Source organism: Fonsecaea multimorphosa (genome assembly GCF_000836435.1).
Source record: "Fonsecaea multimorphosa CBS 102226 unplaced genomic scaffold supercont1.2, whole genome shotgun sequence".
NCBI classification, from domain to species: domain Eukaryota; kingdom Fungi; phylum Ascomycota; class Eurotiomycetes; order Chaetothyriales; family Herpotrichiellaceae; genus Fonsecaea; species Fonsecaea multimorphosa.
The window spans coordinates 1,603,549-1,620,486 of NW_015971636.1; the positions used below are offsets into that span (position 1 = coordinate 1,603,549).

The following is a 16,938-nucleotide window of genomic DNA, read 5'->3' on the forward strand; positions in this document are numbered from 1 at the left end:
TACCTTTTCCCTCGTCCAAGATGCCGCCGCCCGCGAAGCCTCCGATGACCTTGAAGGAGGCCAAGCGGGCTTACAAGAAAGAGGGACCGGGAGGCTTCCGATACACTGCGTCGCAAATGGCACGCGCAGACAGGTTGGACGCGCGAGAAGAGAAACGAAAGAAAGAGTTAGAGAAAGAGAGGCAGCGTGTGGAGAACAAGCGCAAACGGGAAGACAAGTTGGAGAGGGAGCGAGCCGTCAGACAGAAGATGTTGGATGAAGGCCGAATCAGTGTCGAGGATACCTGGGGGAAGGTGACCGCGAGTCAACCCCGATTGAACAAGTTCTTTGGACAGAGGCCTGCACTTTTGCCATCGAAGAGGGCGACAGGACTTCAGTCGATTGTGGAAGAAGGAGACGCGGAGGAAGCAGGGCCCACCGCCGAGAGTCAACAAGCGAAAACTTGTGTCAATGAGCTCCACGGCCGCTCACAGAAAGGACTCACAGATGTCGCAGCTGGCCAAGGCCCTTTACAGCCGATGAGCTCTTCTCCTGTCCTGTCTCCAAACCTGAGTCTTTGTCAACAAGGACGAAACAATGACTCAAGAGTCTCCGTTTCATCGAGACGGACACCGTTTGATCCGGCGCCATCACCAGCTCTCAGAGAGCTTAGACCTTCGCAGATCAATTCTCGACAGCTAGGAGCGCGCCAGACTCTGAATGAAGACAAGATTGGATCACCACAGAGGTCTGTAGGGAGACTATGGCCAAATTCAAAATCTTCAGGGGAGGAGGCAACTGCAAGCGACGTCCAATGGCACTCCGAAAGTCCACCCACAGCCCCCACTCGAAATGAGATCTCTCCCGGCCGTCCAGCAGCGACAGTGCTTCCAAAGAATGAATTTGGTAGCGCGAGCCGCGGAGGCAGCAACAGGAAGCAGGGAGCCGATTCAGACCAACGCCGTCTTTGCACGTCAAGCATATGTCTGGATGAAGATTTCACTGATGGTATAGACGATGAGACTTTTCTCATGCTATGCGCCACACAAAAGTCCCTTCCAGACGATCTGTCAACACGAGAGAATTCGCCAACCTCGGCTTCAGGCGGCGGTACTCCGGCGTGTGATTCCCCCAGAACCAAAGCAAGCCCTGTCGCGCCGAGAACAAATCCGCTCTCAGAGTTCACGGCGCCAGCGTCGAAGAAACTCTCAGAAAGCTTCAACTCAGTGTTCAACGAAATTGAAGACGAAGATTTCATCGCCCTTGCCGAGGAAGTGGAGGCAGAAATAGCGACGCCGAAACAAACACCAACAATGCCGTCGGTAGCAAAGAAGACAGCTCCAATGGCTCCTCCTCCAGTCCTACCGTCCAGGGCCTTAGAGAAGACGCGCAAGCCACCGGCACTGGGCGTAGAGAACAAGATACAAAAGATAGAGATGCCACCGCGGAAGCTGAAGGGGAAGAGAAGACTTCCATGGGATCTTCCAAGGGATGATTTCATTGACCTCGGCCCGTCAACGCAAGCTTTGACGCTGGAACTACTGCAGCAGGCTGAAGCGAACGTGAGATGAGGAAGTGAAGTACAAGACATTTGGAGACATCATGCACGAATCTGATGGCTTCGTGGACTGATGAACTGTCTGGAGAGGCATATAATTCACAGTGGATGGAATGAGGAATCCGGTTCAACGCGGAGCTGGAGCGACGATCACCAGTGCCAACAGGAATCACAGTATCCAGCACGACACGATACGACATGACACAACGGCATCGAACATTTGACTTTCATTAGATCAATACGGGACAGAGTATCGCATTGGAAAATGATTTGGTTGCACGCTGCATGGCCAAGTGACTCACTGCTTCAGTCAGCATGGCGTTGCTCGGGATTTGGATCAATGCATCAGCGCGGTTTGGATTGGATATCGGCATTTCAATGGGATTGGATTGGGAAATGAGCCTTTTTCTCGAAACGGACAGCATTGCATTACTTGGGTTGATTTTGTGTATTACGTTTTTTTGTTTTGCATATGATACCCGGCGAGGACAAGGCGAGCTCAAGGGCTGGCGCTGGCACAGAACATGTTGACGTTTTCCTCTTTGGGTACCGGCAGCGCGCGGAGAGCAAGGCAAGCAACGAAGTGCAGCTAAGACCAGGACTAGGAATATGAGCGGGGACTACGAGGACATACGAGTTAGGGTGTCCCCCGCCCCTGAAAACAATCGAAATCATGAAAAGGCATTTCTTTGATTCTCCTGCCCTGTCCCTGTCTTTGAATCCTTCTTCCCCTGCCCAGCGCAGGCGTCCCTTTGGGAGGAGGACATCGATATCTTTCTTGTACAGAGGACGGAATCACAAGAGGTATTCGAATTCGAATCCGAACACCATGGATCTGCCATTAGCATCTAGGTATACCTGTGCCGTATGTAGTGTGTATCATGGATAAAATGAATATAAGAACATTAGAGTAAATTTTCCTTTCAATCGCATGGCTCCGAATCATACCTAGGTAGGTAACCACCTGGAATCCCCCAAGAACCATGACCGTGATGCGCCAGACATGCCCGGATGTCGCTCTAGCAAAAAATACCTAAAAGATGATCCCGCCCTTTTTTTTCCCGGCAAACCATTTTTCACATCGCTTCGTTGCAGAAAAAGAAGCCTGAATCGCTCACATCAAACATTTTGCATAAACCGCACGATTTCCGCACCCAGCTCAGAGGTCAGAAAATCAGACCTCCATGTCACCCTTCTCAGGTGTCATGTCCTCCTCCTCGCTCCCAAATCCCTCGTTTGTCGGCTTCGACGTCTTGCTCCACCCCCGGATCTTGTGGCCCCAGATGTAGAAAATAACAGGAATGGGGATCATCACGGCGGCGAGACAGCCGAGTAAGGTGCCGGCCCATTGGATGCCCAAATTGTGAAACATCTGGTCGCCGAACAAGGGGAAGCCCGCACCGAAGCACGACCTCAGCAACGAGTTGGCGGCGATGGCCGAGGCGGCGAACATCAAATACGTGTCGATGATGTAGTTGAAGCACTGCAAGAAGATGCAGAGAATGCCAAAACCGGTCACCACGCCTGAGGCAGTGGGCGCGAGCCAGTGGATGGATTTGTTCCAGCCCGTCCAGCCGAGCCAGAATAAGCCGATGGAGAAGGCGACGGCGCCGATGATGACGGGTGGGAGTCGCCATTCTGGAATCTGCACGCCGTGGTTGCGCGCGAGCTTCTTCTTGTACGCGGTCTGGTCGATCATGATGTAGATGCCGCCGCAGAACTGGCCGATGATCAGACCGATGAAGGGCAGGCCGCCCACGCCTTCGTTCATGCCGTGCACTTGCTGGAAGATGATCGGGTAGGCGCCCAAGAACAGGTAAATGAGGCCGTAGATGAAGGACATGTACAGAGTGATCAGGAAGATGATGGGTTCGGTGAACAGCATCCGGATGGGTCGCATGAAGTTCTCGTCGACGAGCTCCAGAAAGTCGACCTCGACCTCCTCTTGCTTGGCGTGGATGGCGAAGTTCTTTGTCTCGCGTCGAATCCGGCCCGCTTTCGCGACGAGGACCGCCGGTGCGTAAGTCTCCTTGGTGAACAGGGTGAGAAAGGTGGACAGGAAGCCCATGATGGAGGCGATGTACATGGTCCAGCGCCAGCGCAGATGGCTGTCTGCGATGAAACCGCCGACCATGGGCGAGGAGAAGGGGCCACAGAAGACGGCCATGGCGAAGGCAGTGATGGCTATGCCGCGCTGGCTGTCGTCGTACATGTCGGCGAAGCAGGCGGGGACAATGGCCAGCGGACACGCGGCGAAGAAGCCACTGAAGAAGCGTGCGAGCATCAGTGTCTGGTAGTCTTTGGCGACGGCTGCTGCGACCGCGAAGACGGCAAAGCCGAACATCGACACCACAAGGGGCTTTTTGCGGCCGAGCAGCTCCGAACCGGGACCCCAGAGGATGGGGCCGAAAGCAAAGCCCAGCACATAAAGCGTGATACCCAGCACGCCGACCTCGGTCGAGACGTGGAACTCGTGGGATACTTGGGTGATGGCGGAGGAGAAGATGGCGCTGGAGAAGGATGCCACGAAGGTGATGAAGGACAAGATGATGGACACTCTGACCTTGTACCAGAAAGGCCAGTTCTGGGGATGTTCGGGGTCGTCGACGCCATCGAATTCAACAATGTACCCTTCCGTTTCATCTTTGGGCGGGAGAGGCTTGCCAGCCCCTAGGGTCCGCACCGTGGCCGTCGACCGCCGCCTTGCAGCGGTTGACGGCCGGCTGCCCACAGTGAGTTGATGCTGCGTCCGCGATCTAGCTATTCGGTCGAGTTCCACGGGATGGAGTGTGCGTTGGGTGGCATTCTGCTCGTCTTGTCAGCCTCTTGAACGTCCTTGTAGGCAACTTTTTGGGCAGACATACCGTGTAAGTGTGAGTGACATCGCGGGAAATAGGAGAAGTAACGTCTGATCTCGACCAGTCTCTCTCGATATCTGGTCCGTGAGTGGCGATGTACGACAAGGTATCGGGTCGATCGTCATTGGCGTCGACCTCTGCGCGGATGATGTCTCTGCTTAAGGGATCCATGGTGTAAACTCTGTTATGGCCCGTCGTGTCAAGTCTTGTGGTTGTGCTGGTCTTCGAGGCGGACTTGAGCCTTCTCCCACTTCCTTGATATACTTAGCACCTCGAGACACATGTCCAGCCATTCCGGATGCTCGGCCAGATATTCCAGATATTGGCTTCGTCACTGCGGCCTTTTGAGCCAGATCCGCTCGAGATGCACCTATCATGGTGTCGGGTCTGGATGAGTAAGGAAGGAATCTGTTCCAGGGACATTAGTTGGAGAGCGAATGGGCGTCGTCGAAGGCGCGCCAACAGCCCGTGAGCCGAACAGGTCAATATAGAACCCAGTCAAAGGCGGAATAAAAGATCGCGCTCAGGGGTGGTTGAGGGGCCGAACGCGAGCTGCATTGTCACCATTGCACTTTGCCGCAACCAGCCAAGTTCCCAGCGGCTTCTTGATCCTTCAGGCTTGAAACAACGTCATCCAGCACGGAATGCGGAATCGGCTGTGGGATTCGGGCTGCAGTGAGATGCGGCAACAGACCGGCCTGTTATATATCTAATAACAATATCAGCTAGAGCGTTGTTGGAAATGCCATGTTGTCGAGTCATTGGTCCCCAGGTATCTAGGCGCGTAGTCATCCAGTTGTCATCCAAAGCTGCGAGACCTGAAACCTCATTGAGATCTCAAGGCATTGAAGGCATTGACGATATCGGGGAAGTGGGTCACGACACTCTCCATCTCTCTTCTTCCTGTCTTCTACGAGACACTGTGATTCGAGCAATGTCAAGGATCTCGGGCTTCACGACAGCCGGCCCTCTTTGGTAGCACCATCTGGGTGTGCCATCCCTAAGTACCGAGTGCCTCGTACCTACGCACTTACCGAACACGGTGCGAGCACCATCGAATCAACCACGACATGTCCATCAAGGCCATCTTCTACAGCAAATTCGATCCTCACGAAGGCACGCCCGTCCCGCTTCTCCTTTGATCACCCGCAATCCTAACTCTTGACACGCGTGCAGGTCCCAAAATCGTGCATCAAGTGCCTGAAGATACCATCTGGACCACCAGCGATCCCTCTGCCTCGTCCAATGGCCCGCCCACCACCTCGTCTTCCAACGCACCGCTGCTGTCCTTTTCCACAATCTCGCGCTTCGTGATCCCTCGCCAGTCGCTCTGTGGGAACCTGATCTCCCTGTCACCTCCGCCGCTCACGACGAGCACGCCTCCCACGCTCGTCCTGTCCTATCCCATCTGCCTGACTTCCTCCCACTACCCGCGCAATGAGTTCATCTTCAATTTCGCCCTGGTCCTCGGTGACCCCGCCACCATTGACGTGCCCTCGTACAAATCCGTGGTCAAGAAACTGGCACACTTGATGCGCAGCCTGGAGGAACAATCGCACTTTTTAAGTGACGACACCGCACCCTCAAACTCGGGTAGGATATACAGCCTGTGCGAGATGCTGATGGAGGATCTGAACAATTACTGCGAATGTATGATCCCTATTGACGAGTTGAACACGTTGAACATCAAGTTGTTTCCCACGCTGCCAAATCCCGCCAGCGTCAAGCCCTGGCATGTTCCCCTGTTTACCGTTAGAATCGAGACCATGGTGGACGAGAACTGGGACCTGACCATGCTGCGAATCATCCCCTTTATAAACGGCGTGAATAGCGTGAAACGGATCGCGGTTCTGGCGGACGCCGACCTCAAGCTCACCAAGAAGTGCGTCAAACACTTGCTCTACTACGGCTGTATCTTGCTACTCGACATCTTCAGCTTCAACGCCATCTACGCCCCGACCGCCGAATTTGCCAACATGATCGCCAAGGATACCGAAATGCAAAAGGAATGCGCCAGGTACGTCAACACGGCGTTCGCACTGGGCGCCCAAGAAGAAGCCATCATCGACGGCGCCACCGAGCGACGAACGAGCGGCCTGACCAATGCGACCAACCAAGATGAAGAGATATGGCCCTTGACGGGCAAAGGTGACCCCGTCGACGGCGTGGGGATTGTCCAGCTATTCGCCAATCTGCGACAGGGTCTCACCGTGCGGGAATGGTACGCCCGGAACGCAAACATGCTCGCGAACATTGACATGCGGCGGTTCGTCACGTTCGGGGTCATCAAGGGCTTCCTCTATCGGGTGCACCGATACGCCATTCGCACTCAGAAAGGAACGTTTTCCTATGGACCCTCTGACGGAGAAACGGCCCAATATCCCGATCTGACGCGGAGCATGTCCAGCGAACGACATCTCGCCGAAGAACCTTCGCCGCGAGCCAGACACAGACAGCACAAGCATTCTAGGAGTGTTGGGAAAACGCACGCCGAGATTCAGACCCTGAATGCCCGCATAGTGGAATTTCTCGACGGTACCCACTGTTTCGATGAGATCTGTACGGAGCTGGGGATCAGCGAGAAAGACCTCACGGAGAGGTTGAAGAGTCGCGAAATGGGTGAGGTCACCATTATCTGCAAGTGAAGGTCTCTGGCATTCGTACTAGATGCCCTCTCTTCTGTTGTCGAACCAGTGGTGTCCACAAGGGACGAAAGAAATCATTACTTCAGCTGGCATCTTGGGGGATGACTTTGGCCTTTGGTCACGATTATTCTTCCAGCATTGCTTATCGGCATGACCTTCAGACTGCTCCGGAGTACGAGCGCTCTTTGAATTGTCCTCAGACCGGTCTTCATGAGGAGCCTCAGTAGCTCCTTCTCAAACTTCGCCCGGAACAAGCATTTTATGGACGAAACGATCACCAGCTATGCCGAAGGATAATGCACTGGCAAATTCCCATCAGAAGTCCCACTGATCCTGTGATCGACATGCCTCAAATTTGGATGTTGGCTGATTCTGCTTCCACCAACCCAATAGCGCTTACAAGGTCCATCAGTAACACCCGGCAAATGGCTAGCAACTCGACCCATAAGGAGGACATGGGGAGGCAGAATTTAGCAAGGATTCTGGTGGAGAAGAGGCGCGGTCCGGAAGGCTCATTCCCAGTTGGGCCCCATTCCCAGCCACACCAGACCTTCGTCTTTTATGTGATTACATTTTGGCTTGACTCCTCTTGTTCCCGAGTTAAGCTGCACAAAATTCGAAGGCGCCGGCTTACACAGAATTCACCATATCACAAGGAGACTTTGGTTAATCTGGAAAAGTTGTCCGACTAAGCAGGCAAGCAACCATTAGTCCACGTATTGATTGTAACTATCAAGCTTCCCGAACATGAATGGCCAGCCAACTTGGTACCCTCAAAGTGCCTGCGACTTCTCCCTGTCGGCACCCACAAGCTTCCAGTATTTCGCGGCGCTGGAGACACGGAACTTTTTGCCATAAAGGATCATGACGAAGAAAACGGACGAGGCCGCCATGCCGATAAAGGCGGCGGAGATGAAGCAGTTCTGATAGCCCAAGTTGGTCAACCAGGGCGTGATGCTGCCAGGCGATCAGTTATGTGCGCTCGTTGCGAAAGGGAGGAAGCAAGCTTACCCGTAGCTGATGGCAAAGGACATGGTGTTCCGCACCAGGATCACCGTCACGATGGCGTCGCCGCTGATTCCGTGATAGCTGTCGATCATGTACTGCAACACGCGCGTTAGCCCTCCCTTGACAATGTGGATGCTCCCCACGGAATGAGCAGAAGGGGGAAGTATTACTTACGTTGACACTGAGGGTGACTCCAAACGTGGTGGCCAACGCCAACGAACCCATGGCGAAGATCAGGCCGAACCAGTGGACCCCGTGCGCGGCGCCAACTCCCCACAAGATCAAGGAGGCGGGTACGACCAGAACACAGAGCATGAAGGGCCAGAGGCGCTGCTCGGCCTCCATGATGCCATTGTTCCGACGGGCGAGCTTGATGGTGAGCCAGTCACTGAGTCTGCCGGAGACAAGACAGCCTATGATGACGCCGATGGTGCACGACAGATACGACAGGCCGACCATGGAGGGCTTGAAGTTGTAGGGCGGCCCGCCCAGGATGATCGAGGCCGTCGCATTTAGCACGTTGAACCAGATCAGGTACGAGCCGTACGAGAAGCCCGCATAGAAGATAACCGGCCAGGTCAGGTACGTCAGGCTGCGCCACGCTCGCTGGAACATGGGTTGGCCCGGCTGCGGGCTCCAGAGCGACAGTTTCTGCGCGAACGTCTTCGGCGAGCCGTACTGGGCGGGCGACGGGGCGGTCGAGAGCACGGTCGTGGGAAGCTTCTCCTTGTCTGTTGCGTCCATCGCGGCCGAGGGCTCTGGCGGCGGGGTGTCGACCTCCACAATGAGCCCGGCGGTCTTGCGAGTGTAGTTGGTCTCCTCCATGAAGAAGAACAGGAAGATGAAAACCGCGGCGAGGAATATGGCCGGCCAGTAGAAGACCCATCTCCAGCCCTGGCCGTCGGCGATGAAGCCGCAGAGGACGGGAGTGAAGTAGTTGCTGCCGGCCAGGGTGAAGGCGTAAATGCCCATGTATGTGCCTCGCTGGTGGGTGAAGTACTGTGGCCACTCCATCAGCTATGTCTGTTGATTGTCAGACAGTCGACACATACCACATCAGTGACGGAGATCTCGGGCAGAGCCTCGATGGGCGCGTTGAAGAAGCCCTGAATGATGCACTTAGCGATCCATTCGCCATTGCTCGTCACGTAGGCGCTGCTAAGGTCAGTATTGCGAGCGATTGGTCAAATGGATTGCCCTTTTTACCTCCATATGCTGGTGCCCTGGAAAGCAAAGGTCAGTAACAACGCACACAACGTGTCAAGGGTCCCAAACTCACCAGCGATCCGAGGATTGAGATCAGGTAGGTCATGCGCTTGCCGTACCTCAGCGAGAAAGGCTGCCAGAAGAGCAAGCTCCAGCCGAGAAACAGAAACATGTAGCCGGTACCCTGGTTGAGGGTCGACACGGACACGCCTGACGCCGCGGAGAGAGGCACGAGGACCGAATAAACCGTTGAAACTGACATGCCCGTGAACCAAGTGTATCTTTTCGTCACCAATCTAGTCAGTTTTCATCTCTTCGAGGTCATATATACTCAGGCTGGGCAGGAAGAAACTCACAGATTCGTGCAGATGGTCGAAAGGATCTTCCTTCGCGGTGACCAGTTGAGCGGGTCGTTGGGGTCGTTGGACGGGGTCGGTACCAGCACAATGTCACCGGCGCCCGCGTCGGCATGGCGCGTGTGCATGGTATGGTCCAGGTCGACGAGGTGGACCGTGCCGGGGATCGATTCCGGCGTGGTCTCGGCGAGGATAGTCATGGTGGTTGTCGACGCTGCTCGAGCTGTGGGAGACTAGGATGGGCAGAATCCGAGGTTCTTTCGAATAGTGATCGAAAGGGAGGACCGGAAAAGAGAGAGCGATGGCGAAAGGAAAGGGAAAACCAAAGGTACTTATTATTTCTTGTTTTGTTTCTCGCCTAGTCCGTACTGCACATAAGACTCCCAAGTCCCTTCCCATGCAGGTCCCCTCGTCGTGCCTTGCCCATCCCGTTTATATATCTTTAGCCTCTTTCCGTCCAGCAAGCTGCATAAGGCGCATAAGGCTCCGGCCCTGGACTCGACGGCGACAATTCTGGGGTCCGGTCGGCGGTGGACATCTCCATGGCGTGGTGTGGTCGAGATAGACCGGGGTTCCTTCCACTCATTCGCCGTCGAGTGGCGGTAGTTGCAGTCCCCAAACCCAGTCAGGACGAGGAGCAGTTAGCGAACGCCGCCCTCGGCCCAGCTAGAGATATGATCAGAGATGGGCCACGATCCATGGCGTTACATTGGGAACCAAGGACGGAATTGTTGTGGTTGGGACAATACCCATGAGCGAGCGACGTTTCGATACTAGAACCACCCCCGGTACCTGGAAACCCTTTCTTGGATTATTATTTGCAGATCGAGGGAAGAATAAGCGTCTGATAGAGGCGAGGCCCGGCCAGCAAGTCCCCACAGACACACCCTCGCGAAGGGACAGAGATACGGACAATCTCCGATTCGATTCGTCTCTGAACAAAAGACCCATCCACGAAGCTGTTTTGTCGTGCCCTTCGGGATCTTGTGCGTTACGAATTCACCTCACACTCTTGAGACGACCAGCACTGAAAACGAGTGATGATGGCAAATCTGGCTGGACAATCCGAACAAAGCCCTATCTTGACCTATCTCGACACGTAAAGCCCAGATCAAAATTGCGCAAATCGAGGGGATTGGCTGGTCTGTGTTTGTCTTTGGCGGAGTTTTGCCACACAAAGTTCCGCCCCATCCCAAGGGAATGTGGGAATGGGAACAAATCATATCATCCTTGAACCTTGCGGGGAGGTCTGTACCGGTTCAGACTCGTAGGTGAGCTTTGCAGCTTTGCCCTTGGGATGCGCAACGCTTGACCCGAAGCAGGTGCAGCGAACAGGATCCAAGCCACGCGAGGGGGTATGGATATCTGTGGCCAGCGAGAAGCGTTTGCGCAAAAGCGGAGATGCACGATCAACGCCAACTCCAACGCCCGCTAGTCGTTGCTATGGGATAGGGATTTGAATGAATCAACTTGAAACCCTCGACGACCATCGGCTGGAAAGGATCTTTTCGCCAAAGGAGACAAATTGACTCCGTACAAAGATCTTCAAACGCCACGAGACCATCAGCCGGAAAGAGTACCGCCCCCTCAAAGTTTCTCGACGGTCTCGTGTCCTTATCATCATCATCGGCTTTCAGGTCATATCAGTCAATCTATTCTATCTCCAAGGTGTAAGTAAACAGCAAAATGGTGGTTAGGCCGTTCAACGTCATTCAGCCCAAGGCCGTCCCTGAGGGCACGCCCGAGTACGAGTCCAAGCGGGCGGCGTTGCTTCGTGCCTTCCACGAGAAGATTCCTCAGGAGTACTACATCCCCCAGGAGGTTGTCAACAGCCCGCCGCAGGATGTTTCGGGGCTCGCGACCACGTTTGGCATCTTGACCCCGGAGGAAGTCGAGATCACCGAGACCGTCGATGCCACGACCCTGGCCGAGGCCATTGCGGATCGCAAGTACACGGCCGTCGCGGTGGCCAGGGCCTTTTGCAAGCGGGCCATCGTCGCCCATCAGCTGACCTGCTGCTTGACGCAGTGGTTCATGGACGAGGCGCTCGAGCAAGCTAAAGCGCTCGACGAGTATTTGGAGAAGAACGGCAAGACCGTGGGTCCACTGCACGGCGTGCCCGTCAGCATCAAGGATCACATGCCCATCGCGGGCACGTATTCGTCGACTGGCTACTTCGGCAGTATTGTGAAAAACGACCAGGACAGCCAGCTGGTCGCGATTTTGCGGAAGTTGGGAGCCGTCTTCTACTGCAAGACCAACCAACCCCAAACCCTCATGCATTTGGAGAGTGACTCGCATTGGGGCCGCGTGCTGAACCCTTACAACATCCATCTCTCGGCGGGTGGCTCGACGGGCGGCGAAGCGGCCTTGATCGCCATGAAAGGCTCGATCCTGGGTGTTGGCACCGACATTGGCGGCAGCATCCGCGGCCCTTCGGCGTTCTGCGGGATCTACGGCTTCAAACCAACGTCGTACACTCTACCTATGAAGGACATGATCGCGGCGCCGTTCCCCGCGGAGCTGAATGTCTTGTGCTCGATCGGGCCCATGTGTCGCAGTCTGAGGGATATGGAACTTTTCACCAGCAACGTCATCGCCGCGAAACCACATCTCGAAGATCCCAGGATCGTGCCGCTGCCCTGGACGGGTCTCAAGACGCCCATTCAGGGGAAATTGAAGGTGGGCGTGATCACCAACGACGGCTTCATCGACCCTCAACCGCCCGTAAAGCGAGCCGTCTCTTGGGCGAAGAAACTCCTCTCCGACCCAAAATACGCCGACATCATCGAAGTCAAGGACTTTACACCCTACGACGCCCCCGGTGCGTGGTCCAAGATCCGCCGTATGTACTGGCCAGATGGCGGGAAGGGCTTAGCCGAACACATCACCGAAACCGGCGAACCGATCCACCCTCTCTCATCGTGGATCTGGAAAGACGCCGAACCCCTGGGCATGCAGAGTGGCGTGGACGTGAGCAGTATGCGTTGGGAGCGCGACACTTTTCGGATCGCCTTTGCCCAGCACTGGAACACACAGGACGTCGATGTGGTTATTGGCCCCTGCTTCGTGGGTCCGGCCTCGATGCACGACACGGCGTTTTACTGGACGTACACGTCTCTCTATAACTTTGTGGATTACCCAGGTGTTGTGATTCCGACGCCCATCAAGGCGGAGGGTGGCGAGAGGTATGCCGAGGATTACAAGCCCCTGAGCGATGCGTGTGCGCATGTCAAGCAGTTGTGGGAGGAAGGGGATTTTGTGGGTGCGCCGATTAATTTGCAGGTTGTTGCGAGGAAGTACCATGATAGTCAGTTATTTGGGGCGTTGGCGGTCCTTAAGGATGTTTTGGGGTTGAAGTAGGGTCTATACATGGTCCTGGATCTCAAACTAAGTGGATATATACTGGACGCGAATACTCACAGAGAAGTGTGGTGGTGTATGAATTTCTTGCTCGGCAGGTCGCCTCGCTTTACGGGAGGAGACGTGGCACCAACGGGCATGGTATTATTTTCCTAATCCCATGCTACTACTGTGGTAAAATGATGCGTCGTGCACGAGACTGAGTAGTTAGACCATTCGAAAATGTAGATTCCCACCCAGTATGGCCTCCTTGAGTCCTTGATAGGCGACTCCCATATGATTGATTGGCCTATTCCTCTCCATAGGCCCACTCTGGGTACCGCCAGTCTACCCCACTCACCCCACTTCAATATAAAATGATATATATTATGGTTCCCAAAATTATGTTAAAATTATGCTCCAAAAGCAAAGCAATGGAAATTAATTTCAAAGAGAGGTTGGCCGAGTGGTTCAAGGCGGTAGATTTAAGTTATTTTCCTTATAAGACTTGAAATCCTCTACTTTCCGAAAGGAAGCGTGGGTTCGAACCCCACACCTCTCATTCTCATCATATCGATTTCTTTTTGGCCGGGGGAGCGGACGATCTGTCTGTCGAGAGCAGCGCACCTCTAACAGCACCCCGGAAAGGCAACCGGCAACCGGACTGCCCAGAGTCAGCGATTCTGGCAGAGGATGATAATGCCAGACGGCAGACACCCGAGTCGATCGGAATGAGAGCAACCTGGCCGCAGCAATGGCAACTTTTCGGTCATCCAACAGAGGTAGATACAGTTGGCGTTCGGACTCAATCTCCGCTGCAGACGACGGTATCCCCCGTAGCGGAGTATCCGAGACGAGGCCGTTATGGAAGTCATTGAAACGCTTCTTCCACCAGCGTGAACCCTCAGCTCCAGCTTTCCCAGCAATCATATCTACTTGGGCAGCAGTCCTGATGACGGGACAAACCTCTCGCCTCCCTTTCCTGAACGAAAATGGTAAGGGATAGCGCACAGTTGAGGGTATATATATGATATATATGTATATTTTATATCATCCCCAAATTTTGTCCCTTGCTCTTTTCGTTCAGGAAAGGGAGGCGAGGCTGCTTTAAGCGGCCACGTGAAGGAGCATCGAGGACGCCTGGCCGAGCAGCGGGTGCCCGCACCTCGCTCGTCGCGGGGCGTCTTAATTAAAGATGGCCCGGCAAAAGCGGGGGCTTGAAACATGTATAACCAGGTTCCCAAGTACCTAGGTAGTTAAAATTAAGCGGCTTGATCGCCTAAAGTGAATTCATTATCATCATCATCAATCAATCAATCAAGTAGCTAAAAGCCTAGAAACCTTTTCGTAGGCGCTTGCCGCCTGAACCATCCTTCATTCAACCTCGCACTCCAGTTTTCATCTGCCTTTGTAACTTACCAAAACCACCCCTGCGACTATGACAGATGATGGCAAGCTGTTATTCGTCCAGGGAGGAGGCAAACGACGGTCTGCTGTTGCATGTCAAAGATGCCAGACGAGAAAAGTACGCTGCAGTGTGACCACAACCGGCCATCCCTGCGTGAATTGTCGTCTCGATGGAACACAATGCGAAGTATTTCCACGAAAGAGGTATTCGTGCGCCCTCTCCACCCGTCCAGAATCTCGGATCTTCGCTAAAAGCCAGCAATCTAGGCATCAGGTCACACGAGAAACACGACGGGGGCTGGCATCAGCCACCAGAAACCAACAAGAGACTGATGACATGATCATGATACCTACCAACGCGCCGACACAGACACAGCCTCGGGAACATGCACACAATGACTGGGTCTCTGATCCTGTGCCTGACAATTTGCAAAACCTAGACAATCTTGATCTTCAGCAAAGCAATGAGAGTGAGAACACACTCGACGAAGGGAAGAACCCCTCTGCCTTTGCCGAGGCGGTACAGGCGAATAGCCCCTTCAATACCAAACGGCCCTTCCACTCAGGTGTGTCTTGTTAATTTTGTGGCTGTGGAACTACCTGCTGAAAGTCCCAGGCGACCGGCAGGGTCTCGTGCACTCTGTGATGGAGATCTGCTCTGGCAAACGGTCCAATATGAGCAGCGGCTTGTGGTTCCAGATACGCGCCCCCGAGTCTGAGAAAGTGTGGGAAACACACGACTGGGTCTATCTTCAGAGCAAAGGGGCATTCGACCTGCCCAGCATCGATGTCTGCGATTCCCTTATTCGTGCTTACTTTGAGCACGTCCACCCACTTCTACCTATCATAGATGCATCGCACTTCCTGTCGCAATACACTTTGAAAGGCGCTTCGAGCATGAATTTGCTCTTGTTATGGAGTGTCTTCCTTGCCGCTGCAAATGTAAAGTTCCCTGATCCGAGTACTTCTATCCGCTCGACGACATTTGACAATTTGACCAGTTTGCCTCTCCTGAGACTCTACTAACAGCCGGCTATCCCTCGCGGAAAGCACTGAAGCGTGCCATGTATACCAGGGTCAAGGTGCGTCCCAAAAGTCGAAAATATTCGAATCATGCTCACTACGGCCTATATAGGCTTTGTATGACAGTGATTACGAGGATGACAAAGTCTGCGTTGTCCAGGCTGTGACGCTCTTGGGGTTTTGGTATTCCGACGCTGAGGACAGGAACGGCCCCTGGCACTGGCTAGGGATTGCCATTGGATTGTGTCAAGTCATGGGTCTCCATCGGCAACCACCGTTCACATTGGCAGGTCCGGCCACAGAGCTTCGACAACGATTGTTTCGGAGAATTTGGTGGTCTTGCTTTCTGAGAGATCGCTGGTTGTCCGTGGGTCTGGGGCGCCCCATGCGAATCAACCTCGATGACTGTGATGTTCAGATGCCTGAAGCGGAGGATCTAACAGCAGAGCTTGGACAGCTCGCAATTGAAGTCGCCAACAGATACCTACCCGGTTCCATGGACGAACATGCAATCATCTGGGTCAAGCTTATCAAATTGAGCCACATCCTGGGCAGAATTATACGGGTCGACTACGGACTCTCGTGCTCCGATGCGGGAAGTGATCATCTTCAGGCTCTTGAAGCTGAACTGGAAGATTGTCGACTACCGCGAGATTGGCTGCCCGTCCCCAACTCTGACTCTCTCACCTTGAACAGGCTTCAATTTGACATGCTTTTAGAGTTCGTCGCAACAAACCTCTCCAAGTATGTCTGGATTGTACTGATACAAACCTTACAGGGCCGTAACCGTTGTCCTCTATCGACCTGCGATCAACTTTCAGAATCCCCCTGGAGTTTCAAAGGATCCAGGGGAGGTTGAGGCACTCGAGAAAGCACGCGCCGCCGCTGCCAGGACCAACCACCTGGTCGGAAAGCTGATCAACTCAGACATGGTACATTACTTGCGACCAATGAAGTAAGATACTAGCCAGGCACATCTGGAACGAGCTTTCCTGTTACTGACTTGCCAGTTTGACGGCCTTGGTTCCAGCTATGCAGATACACTTACTCGATTGCAGATCAAGTCGGCCACTCGCCCGAAATTTCGCCAGATCGAAGCTAGGCGAATGTATGATGATTGTATCAGAATTGCGTAACACCTACTGGGGAGCAGATTTTACCTTCAAGCTCTTTGAGACTGCACAAAATATTCTGAAGAATGCAGAAGATCCGACTACAGGCGACAGGACCGTTGGAGGACAGAATGTACATGCAGGAGCACAGAGCAATTCCGGAGAAGGCTCTGACACAGGCCAGGGCCAGCTGAACCTCGACGCATTTAATCATATGGACTGGTCTAATTTATTTTTCGATCAAACATACAATGAGCCGCCGTGAGTATTTGCTGCCAAATCATCTTGGATCTCCTGGACTAACCCTGATAATAGTAACAACGAGAGCGCGGATCCTGCTTTAGTTACTCCTTGGAGCCTGGATGAATTTCAGAATATGTTCGGCATACCCTTCGCATTGGATGGTTCAGATACCAACTGACCTTTCCGACCTCTGGATCCATG

The 16,938-nt window shown here is 53.9% G+C and overlaps 6 protein-coding genes and 1 non-coding gene across 7 annotated transcripts; 5 read left to right on the forward strand and 2 right to left on the reverse strand.

Annotated features, from left to right (window-relative positions):
* Window positions 1-20: 20 nt before the first annotated feature.
* On the forward strand, window positions 21-1,550 carry Z520_01524 (uncharacterized protein; the record flags this gene model as incomplete). The annotated part of the gene is made up of 1 exon (XM_016772041.1): window positions 21-1,550. The coding sequence occupies one exon, from the start codon at window positions 21-23 to the stop codon at window positions 1,548-1,550; it is 1,530 nt and encodes a 509-aa protein (XP_016637180.1).
* A 1,161-nt stretch (window positions 1,551-2,711) lies between these two features.
* On the reverse strand, window positions 2,712-4,566 carry Z520_01525 (uncharacterized protein; the record flags this gene model as incomplete). Its single annotated transcript, XM_016772042.1, has 2 exons — window positions 2,712-4,343; window positions 4,402-4,566. The coding sequence occupies 2 exons, from the start codon at window positions 4,564-4,566 to the stop codon at window positions 2,712-2,714; spliced, it is 1,797 nt and encodes a 598-aa protein (XP_016637181.1).
* A 576-nt stretch (window positions 4,567-5,142) lies between these two features.
* Window positions 5,143-7,040, forward strand: Z520_01526 (uncharacterized protein; the record flags this gene model as incomplete). Its single annotated transcript, XM_016772043.1, has 2 exons — window positions 5,143-5,167; window positions 5,572-7,040. The coding sequence occupies 2 exons, from the start codon at window positions 5,143-5,145 to the stop codon at window positions 7,038-7,040; spliced, it is 1,494 nt and encodes a 497-aa protein (XP_016637182.1).
* A 773-nt stretch (window positions 7,041-7,813) lies between these two features.
* Z520_01527 (uncharacterized protein) lies at window positions 7,814-9,810 on the reverse strand (the record flags this gene model as incomplete). The annotated part of the gene is made up of 7 exons (XM_016772044.1): window positions 7,814-7,997; window positions 8,052-8,143; window positions 8,223-9,047; window positions 9,101-9,203; window positions 9,255-9,271; window positions 9,328-9,535; window positions 9,611-9,810. 7 exons carry the CDS (start codon window positions 9,808-9,810, stop codon window positions 7,814-7,816), a joined length of 1,629 nt encoding a protein of 542 aa, XP_016637183.1.
* A 1,486-nt stretch (window positions 9,811-11,296) lies between these two features.
* Z520_01528 (uncharacterized protein) lies at window positions 11,297-12,973 on the forward strand (the record flags this gene model as incomplete). Its single annotated transcript, XM_016772045.1, has 1 exon — window positions 11,297-12,973. The coding sequence occupies one exon, from the start codon at window positions 11,297-11,299 to the stop codon at window positions 12,971-12,973; it is 1,677 nt and encodes a 558-aa protein (XP_016637184.1).
* Window positions 12,974-13,404: 431 nt separating this feature from the next.
* On the forward strand, window positions 13,405-13,514 carry Z520_01529. Its single transcript has one exon. It is a non-coding gene; the product is annotated as a tRNA-Leu (tRNA).
* A 1,188-nt stretch (window positions 13,515-14,702) lies between these two features.
* Window positions 14,703-16,915, forward strand: Z520_01530 (uncharacterized protein; the record flags this gene model as incomplete). Its single annotated transcript, XM_016772046.1, has 7 exons — window positions 14,703-14,925; window positions 14,976-15,301; window positions 15,361-15,441; window positions 15,495-16,102; window positions 16,161-16,337; window positions 16,393-16,755; window positions 16,810-16,915. 7 exons carry the CDS (start codon window positions 14,703-14,705, stop codon window positions 16,913-16,915), a joined length of 1,884 nt encoding a protein of 627 aa, XP_016637185.1.
* Between the last annotated feature and the right edge of the window lie 23 nt (window positions 16,916-16,938).